The sequence below is a fragment of the Mustela nigripes genome, chromosome 9 (genome assembly GCF_022355385.1).
Source record: "Mustela nigripes isolate SB6536 chromosome 9, MUSNIG.SB6536, whole genome shotgun sequence".
Lineage (NCBI taxonomy): Eukaryota > Metazoa > Chordata > Mammalia > Carnivora > Mustelidae > Mustela > Mustela nigripes.
Window position 1 is genome coordinate 6,511,630 of NC_081565.1, and position 15,783 is coordinate 6,527,412.

A 15,783-nucleotide genomic window follows, 5' to 3' on the forward strand; every position below is an offset into this window, starting at 1 on the left:
AAACACCCAGCTGTCTGCAGCTGTCTCTCCCAAAGCAAGAAACTCACTGAATTAAACAGGGAGAGGAGGCGGCTAAAGCTTCGGAAAGGCTCATTTGCCCAGTCCTCAAGGGCTGTCCCATGGAGAGTGAAGCTGAGCGCACAGCCAGAGCCAGCCGGACCACACAGGGGGGCAGAGCAGGACCACCGAAAGGGGGAACTTGGAACTGAATAGCAGGCAGCAAGATGTCCTCAGGCACTGGGGAGAAATATCACAGAGGCTGTTCAAACCCCAGGTTTGGGGGCTGGAATGGACTAGATGTCTTGGAGATGCTCATGATTTTATGGTGTTAACCACATTCCTGCCCCTTAGAGTGGCATGTCCCCACAGCCACACCCTGCCCCTGGCTCCTCTTATGAGCTCAGGCAACATAGGCTCAAGCCGCCAGAGTTCAAGATTTTATTTTAAAACAATAGTAAACAATTTCATTGATTTTTCTTAAATCAAACCACCTCACACTTGGCTTGTCTCAGGCAAAAAGTAAAAAATAAAAATAAGAAAGGAAGGGGAGGAAAATGTGGGGACTGACCAACCTTCCCCAGAAATGGGCCCCTGGTCCTGGCATCTGGAATGGCTTTTGGACACTGTCTTTAACAAAGGAGAAAAGAAAGCACCGAAATATTGTGCTTCAGCAGCAGGTTAGGAACCTCCACAAAGAAAAAGGGTGGTGGGTTAGGAGGGTGTGGAACACAGGTCCCGAGCAGCCTGGTTCAGTTCTAGAAACTTCCAAAGAGTCTGGAAGCATCTCTTCTCCACAACGCCATTCAAGAGTGACTTAAGAGGTTGGGTCCGCTCAGGAGTAGCTGCCCTCCACACTGGACAGTGGGGGTCTGTGCAACCACACCCCGGACTCAGGCTTTAGGATGCCTGAGCAAGTACCCAGGCTCTCGGGAGGGTGTCGAGAAGGACAAGGGAGGGCTCAGAGCACACGGAGGGAAGGGGAAGGGAGAAGGGAGGGGAGGACAGTGGCGCCAGGCACCCTCAGCTCCGCTCCCTCACCCGGCTCCTGCTTCCTCTGCACTGTGTTTGGGAGGAGTTGACAACTAATGGCTACGGGAAGGCAGGACAGGAAAAGAGCTGTAAACAGCCTGGGTTCGCTCACCCACATGTGCAGGCTCTTTTGTCAGAAGGGGACCATCGTCTTGGGGACAGGGGACCAGAAAAAGCCCTTGTGGTGCAGGGTCCATAATGGGTAGAGCACAATGACAGCCGCGGCCAAAAGCGCGCTTTCATGGGGCCCTGGCCCCCAGACAAGGAAACACTGAACAAGGTTCTGGAATGGCATTGGTGGCAGGGAGGGCGTGGAGGTGCTCCCCTCCTCCGGGGCCCCCACGCCACCTCTCTGGCCCAGGGAGAGGCGGTGTGTCCCCTGGGCCCCAGGCAAAGGGCCCCCGGGCGGCTGACCTCGGCCCCTCCCTGTACGCAGGGCAACCGCAGCAGGCAGGCAGGCTCCTTCGGGCCCCATCTCCAAAAGCCCGTCTGCCTTTGACAAAACCCAAAAATAAATAGTGTGTATTGTTCACGCCACCCGGATCTCCTGGCCCCGCGACCAGAGGTGCAAGCCCTCCTCCTCTACACCACCCCCCGGTGCCCATGCCGAGGGCACTCTCTGCCCGACCAGGGGCTGGCAGCAGCACAGCGAGGGTCTCTGGCCGTGTGGCCCCCTGGCAGCAGGCCCCCCAGGGTCCTGGGTTGAGGGGCTGCCTCGGCCCTTTGGTCCACCTTGTTCATTAAAATTAAAATAAGAAAAAAAAGGCTCCACTTGGTGACTTGGGTCTGTAGAGGTCTCTGCTTCATCCCTCTGTCTGTCGTTCTGTCCATCCTGCAAGGCATCAAGCAGGCCAGATCTGGAGGCTGGACCCAGCCACACTCACCGGTCACTGCAGTTTCGTTCCCAGCTTACGCTGTCTGTTCCTACAAAGTGGGGGTGGAGGTCACAGGTCAGGATGTTTGGGGGTCAAATGAGGGGACCCCTGGCATTCATGACCCACGCCCTCAGCTGTCCCCTCCCTATCCACAGTCCCATCAAAATGGGTGACTGCCCACTCCGGTAGTGACTACCCATGTAGCAGCCAGTCGGAGCTCCCTGCCCTGAGACCTGGGATTTGGAATCCCAGAGAGGATCAGTGTCTCAGGCTGGGCCTTATCCAGATGCCTCAGCTCTGGAGCTCAGGAACCCAGCCACGACACTGGGTCAGAGGTGGGCCAGGGAAGAGGCCTGAGGCTAGAGGGACCTGGCTAGAATCCAACAAACGCTGGGGATTAGAGATAAGCCAGCAAAAGCAGGGTTCTATTATCACTGACCCAAGTGGATGAAAGACAGCTCTGCACCTGGAGCTATGTAGGCAAAGGTAGAACTACTGATGGACGTTCTACAGAGGATTCGAGTGTCTGGTTGGGGGAATGGCTATATCCACGATGAGCCCTGCAACCTGAGGCAAGCAGGGACAATCTCCCCCATTTTCCAGAGAGGCTGACTGAAGCTCAGAAAGGAGAATTTAAAACTCAGAAAACTGGGGTGCCTGGGTGGCTCGGCCGGTTAAGCATGTCTGCCTTCGGCTCAAGTCATGATCCCAGGGGATCAGCGGGGAGTCTGCTTCTCCCTCTCCCTCTGTCTGCTGCTCTGCCTCCTGTGCTCTCTCTCCATCAAATTATTAAGTAAAATCTTTAAAAAATATTAAAAATAAAATACAGAAAACTCACTGCGCCCACACGTCCTGCATGATGTCGCCCCGGCCTCATCCCCTGCTCTGTCCCCTCGTTCCTGGGCTCCAGCCACCCCTGCCTCTGTCTGTTCAGTGGACTCCCCCCGCTTTGCCCTGCCTTAGAAACTCCGCGGGTGCGGTTCCCTCTGCAAAGGGCACGCTCCCTGCCACCTCCACTTCATCAGGCCCACTCTCTCCACACTCGGGCCCGCCTCCCCAGGGCAGCCCGCACAACTACCCTGCCCCCTCCCTCCCCACTCAGGATCCTGCCATGAGCTCTCAGGCCCAGGACACAGACCACACAGACAGGCGCTTCACTCCTCACATCTCCCCTGCCTGCCATGAGCCCCTCCCTCGGTGCTACCCCCCAGCACACGGGCTGGCCCAGAGCAGATGCACGGGGAAATTCTGGTTGATGAGAGCAGGTGGGGGCCAGCCACATGCGGCCAGCTGGGGCGCTTCCATCGATAATGGGATCGCCTGCCCTAACCCCTCAAATCTCCTTTCCTCATGCATCCAGGGCTTTACCCTTAAGCTCGTTAGGATAATTTGGAGCATGAGGCACCAGACACATTTCCCAGATGCTGGAAGACTCTGCCGGGGCCTGCCCCAGGGTTCTTCTCACCAGCATGTCAGGAAACCTCCCAGGCTTACTCTGGAGTCTCACCTCACCTCAGCTCCCCCTCTGCACCTGAGGAGAAACCCAGCCTTCCCCATCCCAGCTGGCGCCCAACCCAGGATCCGGGGTGAGTGGAGAGGGACAGTGGAGTCAGGAGGCTCCCAAGCCCAGCTTTGCCCCAACCTGCTATGCAACCACAGGCAGCCCCAACTCCCCGTGCCTCAGTTTACCCATCCGTAGGAGAGTATCTGGACCACACAACTCCAAGGGATAGCCACATACAGCCAGCCCAAGAATCACAGCCGCCCAGTTGTCTGGCTCTGGGCTACAGAGGCTAAAAGCACAGCTCTGGGCCAGACAGCCGGGCTCCCTGCCCAGCTCCCACACCCACCAACTGCAAGTCCCCAGCTAAGTCACTCCTCTTCTCTTCTCTGAGCCTCAGCTCCTCCGCTGTAAAATGGGGCTTAGGGAAAGGTGCAGGGGAGCCCTCCAAAAAGCAAGGACAGTAGCCACTATGAGGCTCTGCCCCACTGAGCCAGGACCCCGTGACTGTTGGCACCTAACTCACCTGGCTTCTGCCCGGGTTACCGTGTACTCAAACCAGAGTACGTTGGGGATGAGGCTCGTGTCTCGGATTAGGAAGAACTCAGAGATAGGCCTGGAGAAACAGACATCCAGAAAGCCAGGACCACATCAGGGCACAAGCCTGCCACCACGTCAAACAACCCGCCCCCTCAGTGCCCAGGGCTGGCAATGCACCCTCCCCCACTGTTCAGAGTCTCTGCTTGGCCTGTGACCCAGGAGCCACTGAGAGACCCAGACGTGTCACCTGTGTGACACTCAGGCAGGGGTGCTGCCCCATGGTACACACAGCCCAGCAGGACTCGGGCTGCTTCCCAAGCCCCCGAGAGCTAAGATGCAGAGGATGGCCCCTTGGCTTCTGGGCCTGAAAAAACACCAGAGGGAGGAGGATGCCAGGAAAGTAGGGCCTGCAGCCCATGCCCGCCGAAAAGGGGGACACGAGGGCCCTCCCAGGGGCAGAGCCAGGTGGGGCAGTCACGGGGCAGGAGGCAGTTACCAGGCTGCTATCCTAGGGAACAGTGGGGTGAGGACCTCCTGGGTGAAGGCAAACCAGGCGACGGCCATGAGGCTCCCAGCAATGCCCCCATAGAGCACCTGGCTCCAGGTGTGGTACAGCAGGTAGACCCTGGGCCAAGGACAGAGGGAAGGTCATGAGACCCAGATGGGAACAGGCCTGCACGATTTCCCCATGCCCAAGCACTGGCTTCCCCGGAACTTGCGTGTGCACGCAGGGAGACACACACAGATAGGACAGACTTCTGTGAACACACAGCCTCCAATCTACTTCCAGAAGGAGCTGCTCCTTCCAGCAGTGGCTCCCCCAACCACAGAAGGGAAGGGATGGTTCTGTCGGGATGTGCGCCTCCCTTCTGTTCAGCCTTCAGCTCTGAGTCTGTCTGCACGAAGCTCCTCCAGGACACTGGGAACAGGTGGCTGATGTGTGCAGGTGTCCCCAAAACCGTGGGCTCGGCCAGGAGGAGAGAGAAGGACCAGGCTGGAAGGGGTAGTGGAGCCCTAGCCCTTAAAAATGAGAGGCCTGGAACCCCTTTCCCAGACCTGCTCTACAGGCTCTGGGACTTGGGTCCATGGGGAGGTCCAACAGGGACCACAAATGCAGCAAGACCCCAGGCGGCAGGGTGGGGGTGGGGCTCTCTGCCCCTCCATACCTGCTATAGGAGACTAGAAAAGCTGCAGCGAGGAGACCCAGGGAAAGCACATGCCTCCATAGCAAGTCCAGGAACCTGGCGTTGTTCGTTTGGTGCATTCTGGGAAAACAGGCCCGTCAGATGGCCTCAGCCCACAGCCTGGACCTCAGGCCTCCCTGACAGCCCCGGTCCCATCCAAATGCCACCAGGGCACCTTCTCCGTGGCTGCAGCTCCTTCCACCCCCAACAGAGGCCAAGCCCCAAGGATGTCCAAAGAGCTAAGAGCGAGTCCCTGGCAGAGGCCAGCCTGGGCTGGTTCAGCCCCCCGCCCCCGCCCCCGGCCAGGACAGAATCTCACCTTAAATACAGGAAGAGGAAAGAGTAGACGGAGAAGAACCACATAAACTGAGAATGGCTGGAGGGCATCCCGTACTTGGTGCCCACTGCCATGTGGGGGCCTGGGAGAGCGAGAACACAGCAGGATGGGGGGATACAGGCCTCCCGGTCACATCCCGACCAGGGGACCCCCCCCCCCGGACCCCACGACCCAGACCCCACCTCCACAGGGCCGTGGCTCCTGGATGATGTGTTTGATCAGCCAGTTGACCCCCTCGTTCAGTGCCAGGCCCCCAAGGAACGAAATCTGCCGGGAAGATGTGCGGTCAGCTGGGCCTCAGTGTGCCTGCTGGCCGCCACCCAGGCCCAAAGCCTGTGGCCCTGCCTGACCCTCCCCGCCCAGCGAGCGAACAGCCCGAACCGGCTGGGAAGCTCCGCCCAAGAAAGGTGGAGGCAGGGAAAGGAGAGCGAAGCGCCTGGGATGCAGAGGTGTGCCCGCAGCCCCCCCAAGCCCCGCACCCTTCCCCAGCATGGGGGCACCAGAGGAGCAGTGCAGGCATGGGCAGGGATAGACTTACTCACCGTGTGCAGCTCCCGCTTGAATATGATGAGGGTCACGAAACCAACAATGACGAAGACAGGGCTGAGGCTCAGGTAGGCAAGGAGGTGACCAGAGAGATCACCTGGGGAGGGGCAGGGGGAGGGGTGGGCACAGGGAGAACAGGATGAGGCCAGAGCACCACAATCACAAGAGGGGCAAGTCAAGTGGGACCTGAGCCAGAAAGAAGGCCCCAGAAGGGCGCAAAGAGCAGGACCAGGCAGCTGTGACTGCCTCAGTCTACCAGGTGACCACACCAACTCAGCCACGGGCATGAGAGACCAGTGTCCAATCACTGAGCTTTCATGTGCATAGATCGTAAGTTTAAAGCTGGTGCCTTCACTGGCCCCATTCTGTAAAGGAAGAAACTCAGTCCCACAGGGGTTGTGTGACTTGCCCAAGGACACACAGCCAGAAGGAGGTGGGGTCTGACCTAAAATCCAACTCTCTAGCCTGGATCAGGTAGTAAGCCCAACACCCTGCCAAAGCAGGAATTTGAACCTGGCCTGGCCTGACCTTCAAGGCCAGGTCCCAGAGGAGGAGGCAGCCAGCAGGCACACGGGCGCCTCTGGAACACAGCGCTGTGCTGAGGCTCCCCCCGCCAAGCCCTGGGCCGCCAAAGGAACCTGGAAATCTCTAGACCTTGCAGAAAGAGTCTGTCAGGGACCAAGCGAGGGGAGGGGAGAGGCTGCTCTCGCCAATACGGTAGCCTCTCCATTGGCAAGACATTGGCTACCTACGACCTGTTTTTACCTCTTTACAGGCCCAGAAAGGAGGCTGTAAGGGAATCAGAAGCCCCTTTGAGAGCTGAGGACACGGAAGCCAAGAGATAAGAGCCACGTTCCCTCTCGGTCAAGGGCAGGGCTGACAGAGTCCAAAGACTGCCCTCACCATTAGAGACAGGGTGGCTGAGGGGCCACTCTCAGGTCAGAGGGCATGCATGCCTCATGGTTCAGTTCCTGAGCCAGTGAGAAGGGCACCCACGTCCTACAGCGGTGGGAGCTTTGATGCAGCAAGGCCCATGAGACCAGCTCAGCCCCTAGCACTCAGGACGCTTCCATGTTGGGAGAGCTCAGCATGGGAAACATCCCACACCACCAGCCTGGCCTCATACAGGCAGCAGGAAAGTACCCACACAGGGTTGAGCCCAGATTCCAGGCTGAAGAGACGGTCACACACCTGGCCTCACTCACATCTACCCACAGTAGGACTGGCTGGCAGAACTGGCATGAGGGAAGGGCCCAGCAACCTAGGCGCGAGGGCCACTGCTGCCCTGGGCCCACTGGGTGACACTGGGTGAGGCCCTCCATCTCATCCACGTGAGGGCCTGGTCTCTTCCAGCTCTGAGACTCTGGGTTTCTCGGCTGCCCAAATGATGCCCCAAGCACCAGTTTATAAGGACAGGGAGTAGTTGGTGCCCCAAAACCTTTGACCATCTCCACAGCCTGTCCCACAGCCAACGCTACCCTTGGGTCTTCCTGCAGATGCTGCAGACACTCTGGCCTCATCACTCTCTGATCTTGGCCCCTGTGTGGTTCCCTCTGCCCCTGGGATGAATCCCACTTCAGCCCAGCTCATCAGGCCCTGCCCAGACCTGCCCCGCTTCCCTCCCACCTCTGTTCCAGTCCCCAGGAACATAACTCAGAGCATTCCCTGAATGCCCCCTGCCCTGTCCCACTTCTGGACCTTGGCACACCCAGGCTCCCCCAACTGAAATGCTGTCTGTGTTAATGCAACATTAATAAATGAAGTAGCCACCACAGTGGGGGGGGGAAAGAAAAAAAAAAAAGACACGTTCCTGCCATCGCAGAGTTCTCGGTCTGTGGGGGAATCTGTAACCAGGGCACTGCTCATGATACACTCGCTAGTGTAGCTATGGGGCCAGTATCAGTCCCTCTCTCTACACGTTAGGCTCCAGGAGAGCTGGGACGGGGTCTCTACACCCTGCCCCATCTCCCAAGCCCAGCACAGCCCCTGGCACTTACCCAGGCTCAAAAACAATGCTACGTGAGTAGAGAAGGGACGAAGGAAGCAACGATCAGTGTGGTGAGGGCACAAAAGGGGCTACAGAAGAGTGAGCAACGGACTAGACCTCAAACGAGGCCCCCAGGTTCACCCAGCTCCCTCCTCCAGGCACTCACAGTCCCTGCAAAAGGTCCCTTGTCACAGCCTGTGTCGTGCTGCTCCCGAACGCCAGGCTCCTTCTTCTGGTTTGTGAGCACTCAGAGAAGCTACTCTGAGGCCACGGAGAGGAAATATGAAAGCACTGAGGCCTTCAAGCCCCTTCCCCTCTCCAGGCCTTGGTTTCCCTCCTGTCAGGAGCGAGCCTCCTGTAAAGCGGTGGTTTTGTTTTGTTTTGTTTTGTTTTTCACAGTCCATAGGGCAGAGAAGGTATGGGCCTGTTCACCATTCTAAACCAGACCTAGCCCAGGGCCTAGCTCTCGGGAGGTCTCGGTGAATACTGGCTGAATGAATGAGGGATAAATGGTGGGTAGGCAGGCAGGCAGGGCACAGGCCTGGCAGGGCCACCCCACCCCCGATATAACCAAGAACACCTAGGGTCAAAGTTCCGGGCATCCAGCCCTGAAGCCCTCAGCAGGGCCAGGTACTCCTATCTCTGCGCTCGAGAGCAGCATGCACAGGCCTTTCTTGGGGCCACCAGGGCTCAATGAGAGGCCCCCAGCCTCACCCAACACCCAGTCGTCCTACTCAGGGAGGGTGGAGTGGGCTCGAGACGGTCGTGGAAAGGTGAGATGATATTTACGGCAGTTATATACTGAAAGTTTACTGTGTGCCAGGCAACGCACTCAGCATTTCTCACATCACCACTGGAAGGAAGGCACTGTGATCAGCCCCACTTTAGAGACGAACTAACCAATGGCACAGAGAGGTGAAGTCATTAGCTCCAGGCCTCAGCCTGACCTGGAGCCCAGATACTTCTGACCCTAAGGCCCAAGATCTGCACCACTCTACTAGCCTGTCGCTACAGGACCTCTCGGCTGGAAAAACCTGCACTTCTAGAGACGTATCTGATTGGGAAACTCCAGAAGTCAGATCTCAGGGGTTTCTAGTCCCCTAACCCGGCCCCCTCTGTTGTGAGGCAGTGCCCTACTCATGGCGTGGCCCAAGTACTCAAACAACGAATAGCTTCCCGGCCTCGGTTTGCACACTCCCAGCAGTGGGGAGCTCTCTGCAGCCCCAAAGCGCTGTCTGAAGGAAAGCGGCACTCCCTGCACGCCGAAGAGGGAGTCTGGCCTCTCGGCCTCCAGGGAAGGCAGGGAAGAGGGCCCCAGGTCCAGGCCGGTCATCCATTCCCGCCTCACGCAGACCCCAGCCCCATTACAGCCCACCCGCATCCCCGGACCCGGGGGAGCGGCCCGGCCGCGCAGCCGCAGAGTGCGCGAACGAGCCGCTCACAATTTCGCCCAGCTCATCGCCGCACCACTGCGCCTGCGCGGCGCGCGCGCCGGCCGAGCCCCTCCAAGGCTCACTATTTGACAGTTCCCACCCGGGTCCCCCGGCGCCCCCTCCGCGAGCTCGCGCGGGCCGGAGCGCCTGGGGCTGACGGGCCGACCCCAGGAAGGCGTCCTCCGAGGCGGGGCCGCCTTTTACCTGTAGGATATTCGACGTGGGTGAGGGTCACCGGCCGCCATGAAGCGGGGAGCGAGCACTGTCCGTCCGCTGCCATCTTACCCGGAGACCGGGCTTCGCCGAGCAGCCAATGGGGAGCCAGGGGGGCGGTGGTCCTGACCTATCACGCCGGGGAGGCGCCGCGTGCCCAATCGGAGGCCGATACAGGTAGCGGCGCAGCCATTTAGCGTGCCGGCCCTGAGGCTGACCCGAGCGGCGAATCAGAGAGCGGGGCCCCGGAGCATGCGAGCCGACCGAGCCGGCGTCCAATCCATGGCGAGCACAGGTAGGAGCCTGGCCAATCAGAAAAGAGGAGGGTCCCAGCACACAACCGAGAGCAGAACAGCCAATCACAAGGTGAAGCGGGCTCACAGTGTGAGCAGGGCGGGCCAATCAGGCGCTAGCGTGGGGGGCGTGTTGAAGTGTGGTGGGAGCTTTGGTTTGGCTGGGACACACGCGGAGTGGAGGCTTCCTCCGTACCCCAAGCCCGGCCAGAGCTGGCGGGAGCTGGGCTGCGGTCAGAACGCACGCTCGAAGCGGGGAGGCAGCCTCAGCTCGTTGGGATCTGAGCCGACCCACTTTTAGTTACGAGTAAACTGAGGCGGAAGACCCGTGTACTGACCGGCGACAGGCCAGGTCTCACCAAGCCGACAGCCCCGTGGTAGAAGGATGTGGGGCGGCGGACGGAGCTGCCCGAGCGGGGCGCGCAGTCGGTGCCCTAAATGCTTTACAGAATGGAGGCTTAACTCAAGTTGAGAAAGACTCCTTCCTTCTTTCATTGAATTAACAAAGATGTTTTGATTCAGCCACGTTTGGGGAGCATTTTAAACAAGAAGCCGGTGTCTCATCTACGCCTCGGTTTCCCCGAAACATTCCTCTCGGTGGCCACAGGGCCACACCTTTCCACGCACCTCCCAGTCTCCTGCCCGCACCCCCCGCCCCCGTCTCTCCGGCTGGATTGAATTACTCAGCCCAGCCAGGATGCCCGGCCCCTCTTGTCTCCCAGACTTGGCACAGGCTGTTCTGCTGCCTGGAAAGCATCTCCCCTCCTGCCCCACTTCGCCTGGCTCAGGTGTCTGCCCCAAGTCTGGCTCAGGTGTCTCTTCTCAGAGGTTTCCACGGGCAGGTGAGAGGTCTCTGCTGGGTTCCCGGTTGTGTCTCCTCTTCTACCTCAGCGCTGACCACCCTGGACCATTACTGGTTCCTTGTCAGTCTCCCAATAAGCAGTGGTTCTCTGATTTCTTGCCGCACCAAGATCAGCTGTAGAAATGCAGGTTCCTGGGCCCCACCGGGGCCTGGGTTGCTTCAGTAAATCTGAGTCAGAGCCGTGGAGTCTGCATTTCTTTGTGCTCTGGGGGTTCTGACAAAAGTAGGTCCAGCCACATGGAAAAGCTTGAGCAACATAAAGACAGGGCCTGGAGGCCCCTGCATCACTCAGTGGGTTAACCACCTGCCCTCTGCTCAGGTCATGATCCCAGAGTTCCAGGATGGAGCCCTCATGGGACTCCCTGCTCATTGGAGAATTGGCTTCTCCCTCGCCCCTCACCCCGCTCTCGTGTGAACGCACTCTGTCTTTCAAATAAATAAAATCTTAAAAAGGAAAAAAAAAAAAGTCCTGTTACGGGTTTGAGCCTGACCCAGACCAGTGCTAGAACAAGTGCTCAGTAAGTATACTGCCTAAGTCCCTGTGTGAAGTGAGAATAAAGCAAAGGGTTTCACTGCCCAAAGTGGTTCACTCTGCTGCAACCATGGGCTTGGGCTGAGGAGTCGGGTGGAGGGGGATGGTGGGCACTCAACCCACCCATGAGCCAGGAGGGCCCCGGGGCCCTCTCAGCTGTTCTCAGCCCCCACCCAGCCCAGCCTGGGCTTGTGCGGGTCAGCTGGCTCCCTCTCCCTGTCACCCGCGCTCAGGCGCCCTCAGGCACTGCCATTATTAGCCAGTGAGAAGCAGGAGGTGTGAGGAGGGGGCTGTGAGTTTCCCAGAATAATTCCTGGTGCAGGGCATCCATCCTGAGCCCCGCTACTTTGCCCCTCCCTGGCTGGCAGCCCTTTCAATGATGAGCAAATGGGCCTAGAGATGCAGAGCCCCTGAAACCCAAGCCTGTCTGACGCCAGAGCCCTCTCACCTCAGGGAGAGTGTTGTGGAGGAAGTGACAAGGACAGGGGACTATAAAATGAGAGGGCGGGGGCAACTGGGTGACTTCAGTGGGTTAAAGCCTCTGCCTTTGGCTCAGGTCATGATCCCAGAGTCCTGGGATTGAGCCCTGCATGGAGCTCTGTGCTCCGCGGGGAGCCTGCTTCCCTCTCTTTCTCTGCCTGCCTCTCTGCCTACTTGTGATTTGTCTGTCAAATGAATAAATAAAATATTTTATTTTTTTAAAGATTTTATTTATTTATCTATCTATTTATTTATTTATTTGACAGGCAGAGATCACAAGCAGGCAGAGAGGCAGGCAGAAAGAGAGAGGGGGAAGCAGGCTCCCCACTGAGCAGAGAGCCCGACGCGGGCCTTGATCCCAGGACCCCGAGATCATGACCCGAGCCGAAGGCAGTGGCTTAACCCACTGAGCCACCCAGGCACCCAAATAAAATATTTTTTAAAAATAAATAAATAAAATCTTAAAAATAAAATAAAATAAAATGAGAGGGCGTTCTCCCAAGTGGGATTTTCCTGGCAGAGGCAACAGCATAAGCAAGTGTCCTGACCCTGGAGTGTGGGGGGGGGGCAAGAGAGAGGGAGAGGGGACAGGTGCTGGGGAAGGAGAGCCAGCAGGGGCCTGGCCATCCCAAACTTTGAGGTCACACCGGTGGTGAGGACAAAGTGGAGCTCTGAAGAGTGGGTTGGATAATTGGTTGGGCTTTGCTTCTCAAAAAAAAAAAAAAAAAAAAATATATATATATATATATATATAAAACATTCATATAGGAAATTCCAAAAATCGGGTGTGTACAAGTTGAGGTCGTTTCACAAACTAAGCCCATCTATGTGAGCAGCCCCCAGACCAACAAGCAAGACCCGAGGAGCCCCGGACACCCTGTCTTGTCACCCTCTGGTGACCACCATCCCAATTTCTAACACCCCGCATTAGCTGGATCTGAATTTTGTACTTTCTAGAAGCAGAATTCTACAGTAGGTACTTTTTGCCCGGGGCTTCTTTCACGAGCATTGTGTTTGTGATCCGCGCTGTGGCCTGTAGTTCTAATATGTTCACTCCCGCTGTGCAGCATTCCCTGGTGTGAACACAGCACACACCACAGTTTATTTCCCATCCGACTCAGTGGACATTTGGGGTGTTTCTGGGTTTAGGGAGTTATGAACAGTGCTGCTCATATGGTATGCTGTGCATACCTTTGGGGTACCAGTTAGGACATTTCTCATGGAGATGTGCCTGGGAGCCAAAGCAGGGTCCCCAGAGATGACAGGTCTGACCTGTCAAGCAAGCGGACAAGAGGCTGAGCAGTGCAGACATGCCTGCTGCGAGGAGCCCCCCGGGAGGCTGCAGGAACCACCTGCCTCCTCCCTGAGCTGAGAGGTGGACCAGCAGGGCCCCTGGTATCGCTCTGAGCAAACTGGGAGGTGCCCCAGTCTTAGTCACTTGCACAGTTGTCAGGACAGCAAGGCAGTGCTGAATGCTCCCGGTTTATAGCTGAGGACAAGTGAGACTCCTGACTGCCCCCCCCCCATTTGCCAGGGCATTGTACCCCACCTGCACTTGTTTGCGCTCAGAGTTCTTTAGGAAACTCCCCATCTCTGTCTCCCCAAAATGTGTCTGCTGCCACCCACTGGATGAGAGGTTCATTCGTTCACTTTAGACCCAGAGTTCCCAGCCAGTGCCAGACCAGGAATGAGCATCAGGGATGAAGAGTGGACGTGACCAGTGGCGTGTCACCCTCAGGGAACTCATTCCAGGGGAGGTTGTGGGAATCCTGGAGCCCAAAGATGCCGGTGACAAAGCCACATCATCTCGGGGTGCCTGGCTCTTGATCTCAAGGTGGTGAGTTCGAGTCCCATGTGTGGTGTACAGTTTACTCAAAATTGGAAAAAAAAAAAAAAAAAGACCCAGGGCCTCAAACTAGAAGTGACATTTTGTTAGAGAGGACCCATTCTAGAAGTGATGTTTGGCTTTAAAACCTCTGGGAGGAGCCATTTATTATCTGTCTCCAAGAGCAGAAGATTGTAGAAGCCAGGGTTTGGAATTACAAGCACCAGGGTGCCAAGTCCTCGAGACAAATCATCTGGCTCATCTCTTGTGCTGGTGGCATTTTCTGATTTCCGTGGTGTAAGTACTCTCTCCTGTGGCCACTTTCAAGCTACCACTGGGACGTTCCTGAATGGAGAGTGGATGTGCCCACCACACAGGCAGCTCTCACATCCGCCACTGCCCGTGCAGCTGGAGGAGAGCTTGGCACACAGCAGGTGCACAGTAAATACTCTGAGAACAAGTGAATGTCCTGTCCCCTTTGTGTGTACATCCGGGAGCCACTTCTGTTGTAATTCAAACTACTGTTTTTTGAGCGCTTGGCGTGAACCACATTGTGAACCCCAAAGCACTCTGAGATCTCGCCCTCCACACCCCTCCTCATGCTATGCAAGCATCAGTCTCCTGTAAAAGAAGCCCAGAGGCTGATCATGACCTGATGTAAATACAAACAACTCCAAGGTGAAGGACAGAGGGCGTGGCTTCAGGAGACCTGGGCATCCATCCCAGGGACGGCCGCAGACTCACTGTCTGCACTGGGGTGGTCACCCCTCCCCTTGTGATCTCCCCTTGGATCAACAAGGGGTTTAGACCCTGTTCTCCACCACTGTGTAATGAGCCAGCCCAAAACGTAGTACCGTAAAACCATCACCATTGTATTGCTCAAGATCGGCGAATTTGGGTGGGCTCAGCTGGGCAGTTCTGCTGGGGTCACTACTGCACCTGTGTGGTCCAAGCAGCCTCCTCCAAGTCTGGAAGTTAGCTGGGGCTGCCAGCCAGGGTGCCCACGCTGTCCTCCACGTGGCCTCCCAAGCAGAGGAGACCTGGTCTCCTTCACGGCAGCAGCTACTTTCCAAGAGGGCGAGCCCCAGAGCTCCTGCGCTCAAACCTCTGCCTCCATCATGTTGCTCTTGTCCCACTGGCCAAAGTAGGTCATGCAGCTGAGCCCATAGCTGATGTAGGCAAGGCCCATACAAGGACACGGATTCCTAAAGTCATGGTTGGTGGGGACCATGATTCTTAGAGTCTGCTGTCCGCCACAGAAACGGACCAGCATTCCCCTCGGCCTTCCCAGCTCTGGTCTCTGGGATCCTCAGCTTTCTGGGACATCTTACACTGGGAAGGGAGTGCCCAAAGACTGATTGGGGCAGGGGGTGTCAAAAAGACCTGGGAGCCAGCTCAAAGGTACTCCTGGTGGTCAATTTTGTGACCATTTGAGCATCTCCAGAATGACTGCAAGTGACTGTAAGTTACCAAATACGTCGAAACTCATGAATCCATACGGGTGTGCAAAAAAGAAGGGGGAAAACTCACTGCGGAATGCTGCTGAGTAACCAAAAAATAGAATACTAAGACGTGCGGTAAAATGGATGGATCTCAAAAATGTGGTTCTATATAAAGAAGCCAGGCACAAAAGACCACACACTTGAATCCGTTTACAGAAATGCCCAGGAAAGGCAAGTGGAGAGAGAACATGAACGGGTAGGGTCCCGGAGGCCAGGGATTTCCTGCAAATGGGCACAAAGGGTCCTTTTGGGGGTGATGGGACTACTCTAAAATTATACTCTGATTACAGTTGCCCACCTCTGTAAATTTACTTTAAAAAATAATTAAATTTGGGACATCTGGGTGGCTCAGTTGGTTGAGCATCCGACTCTTGATCTCAGCTCAGGTCTCGATCTCAGGTCATGAGTTCGAGCCCCACTTGGACTCCATGTGGGGGTGGAGCCTACTTAAAAAAATTCTTTTTAAATATAAATTTTTTTAAAAGATTTTATTTATTTGACAGAGATCACAAGTAGGCAGAGAGCGGGGGGGAAGCAGGCTCCCTGCCAGCGAGCCTGATCCAGGGCTCAATCCCAGAACCCTGGGATCATGACCTGAGCCGAAGGCAGAGGCCTCAACCCACTGAGCCACCCAGGTGCCCCTA

The 15,783-nt window shown here is 56.8% G+C and overlaps 1 protein-coding gene across 1 annotated transcript; it reads right to left on the bottom strand.

Annotated features, from left to right (window-relative positions):
* Positions 1-424: 424 nt before the first annotated feature.
* On the bottom strand, positions 425-9,881 carry DOLPP1 (dolichyldiphosphatase 1). The gene is made up of 8 exons (XM_059410578.1): positions 9,637-9,881; positions 6,009-6,109; positions 5,649-5,733; positions 5,449-5,548; positions 5,112-5,210; positions 4,442-4,570; positions 3,932-4,021; positions 425-1,953 (listed from the first exon to the last, which is right to left on the bottom strand). Exons 1-8 carry the CDS (start codon positions 9,710-9,712, stop codon positions 1,917-1,919), a joined length of 717 nt encoding a protein of 238 aa, XP_059266561.1. The 5' UTR covers positions 9,713-9,881; the 3' UTR covers positions 425-1,916.
* Between the last annotated feature and the right edge of the window lie 5,902 nt (positions 9,882-15,783).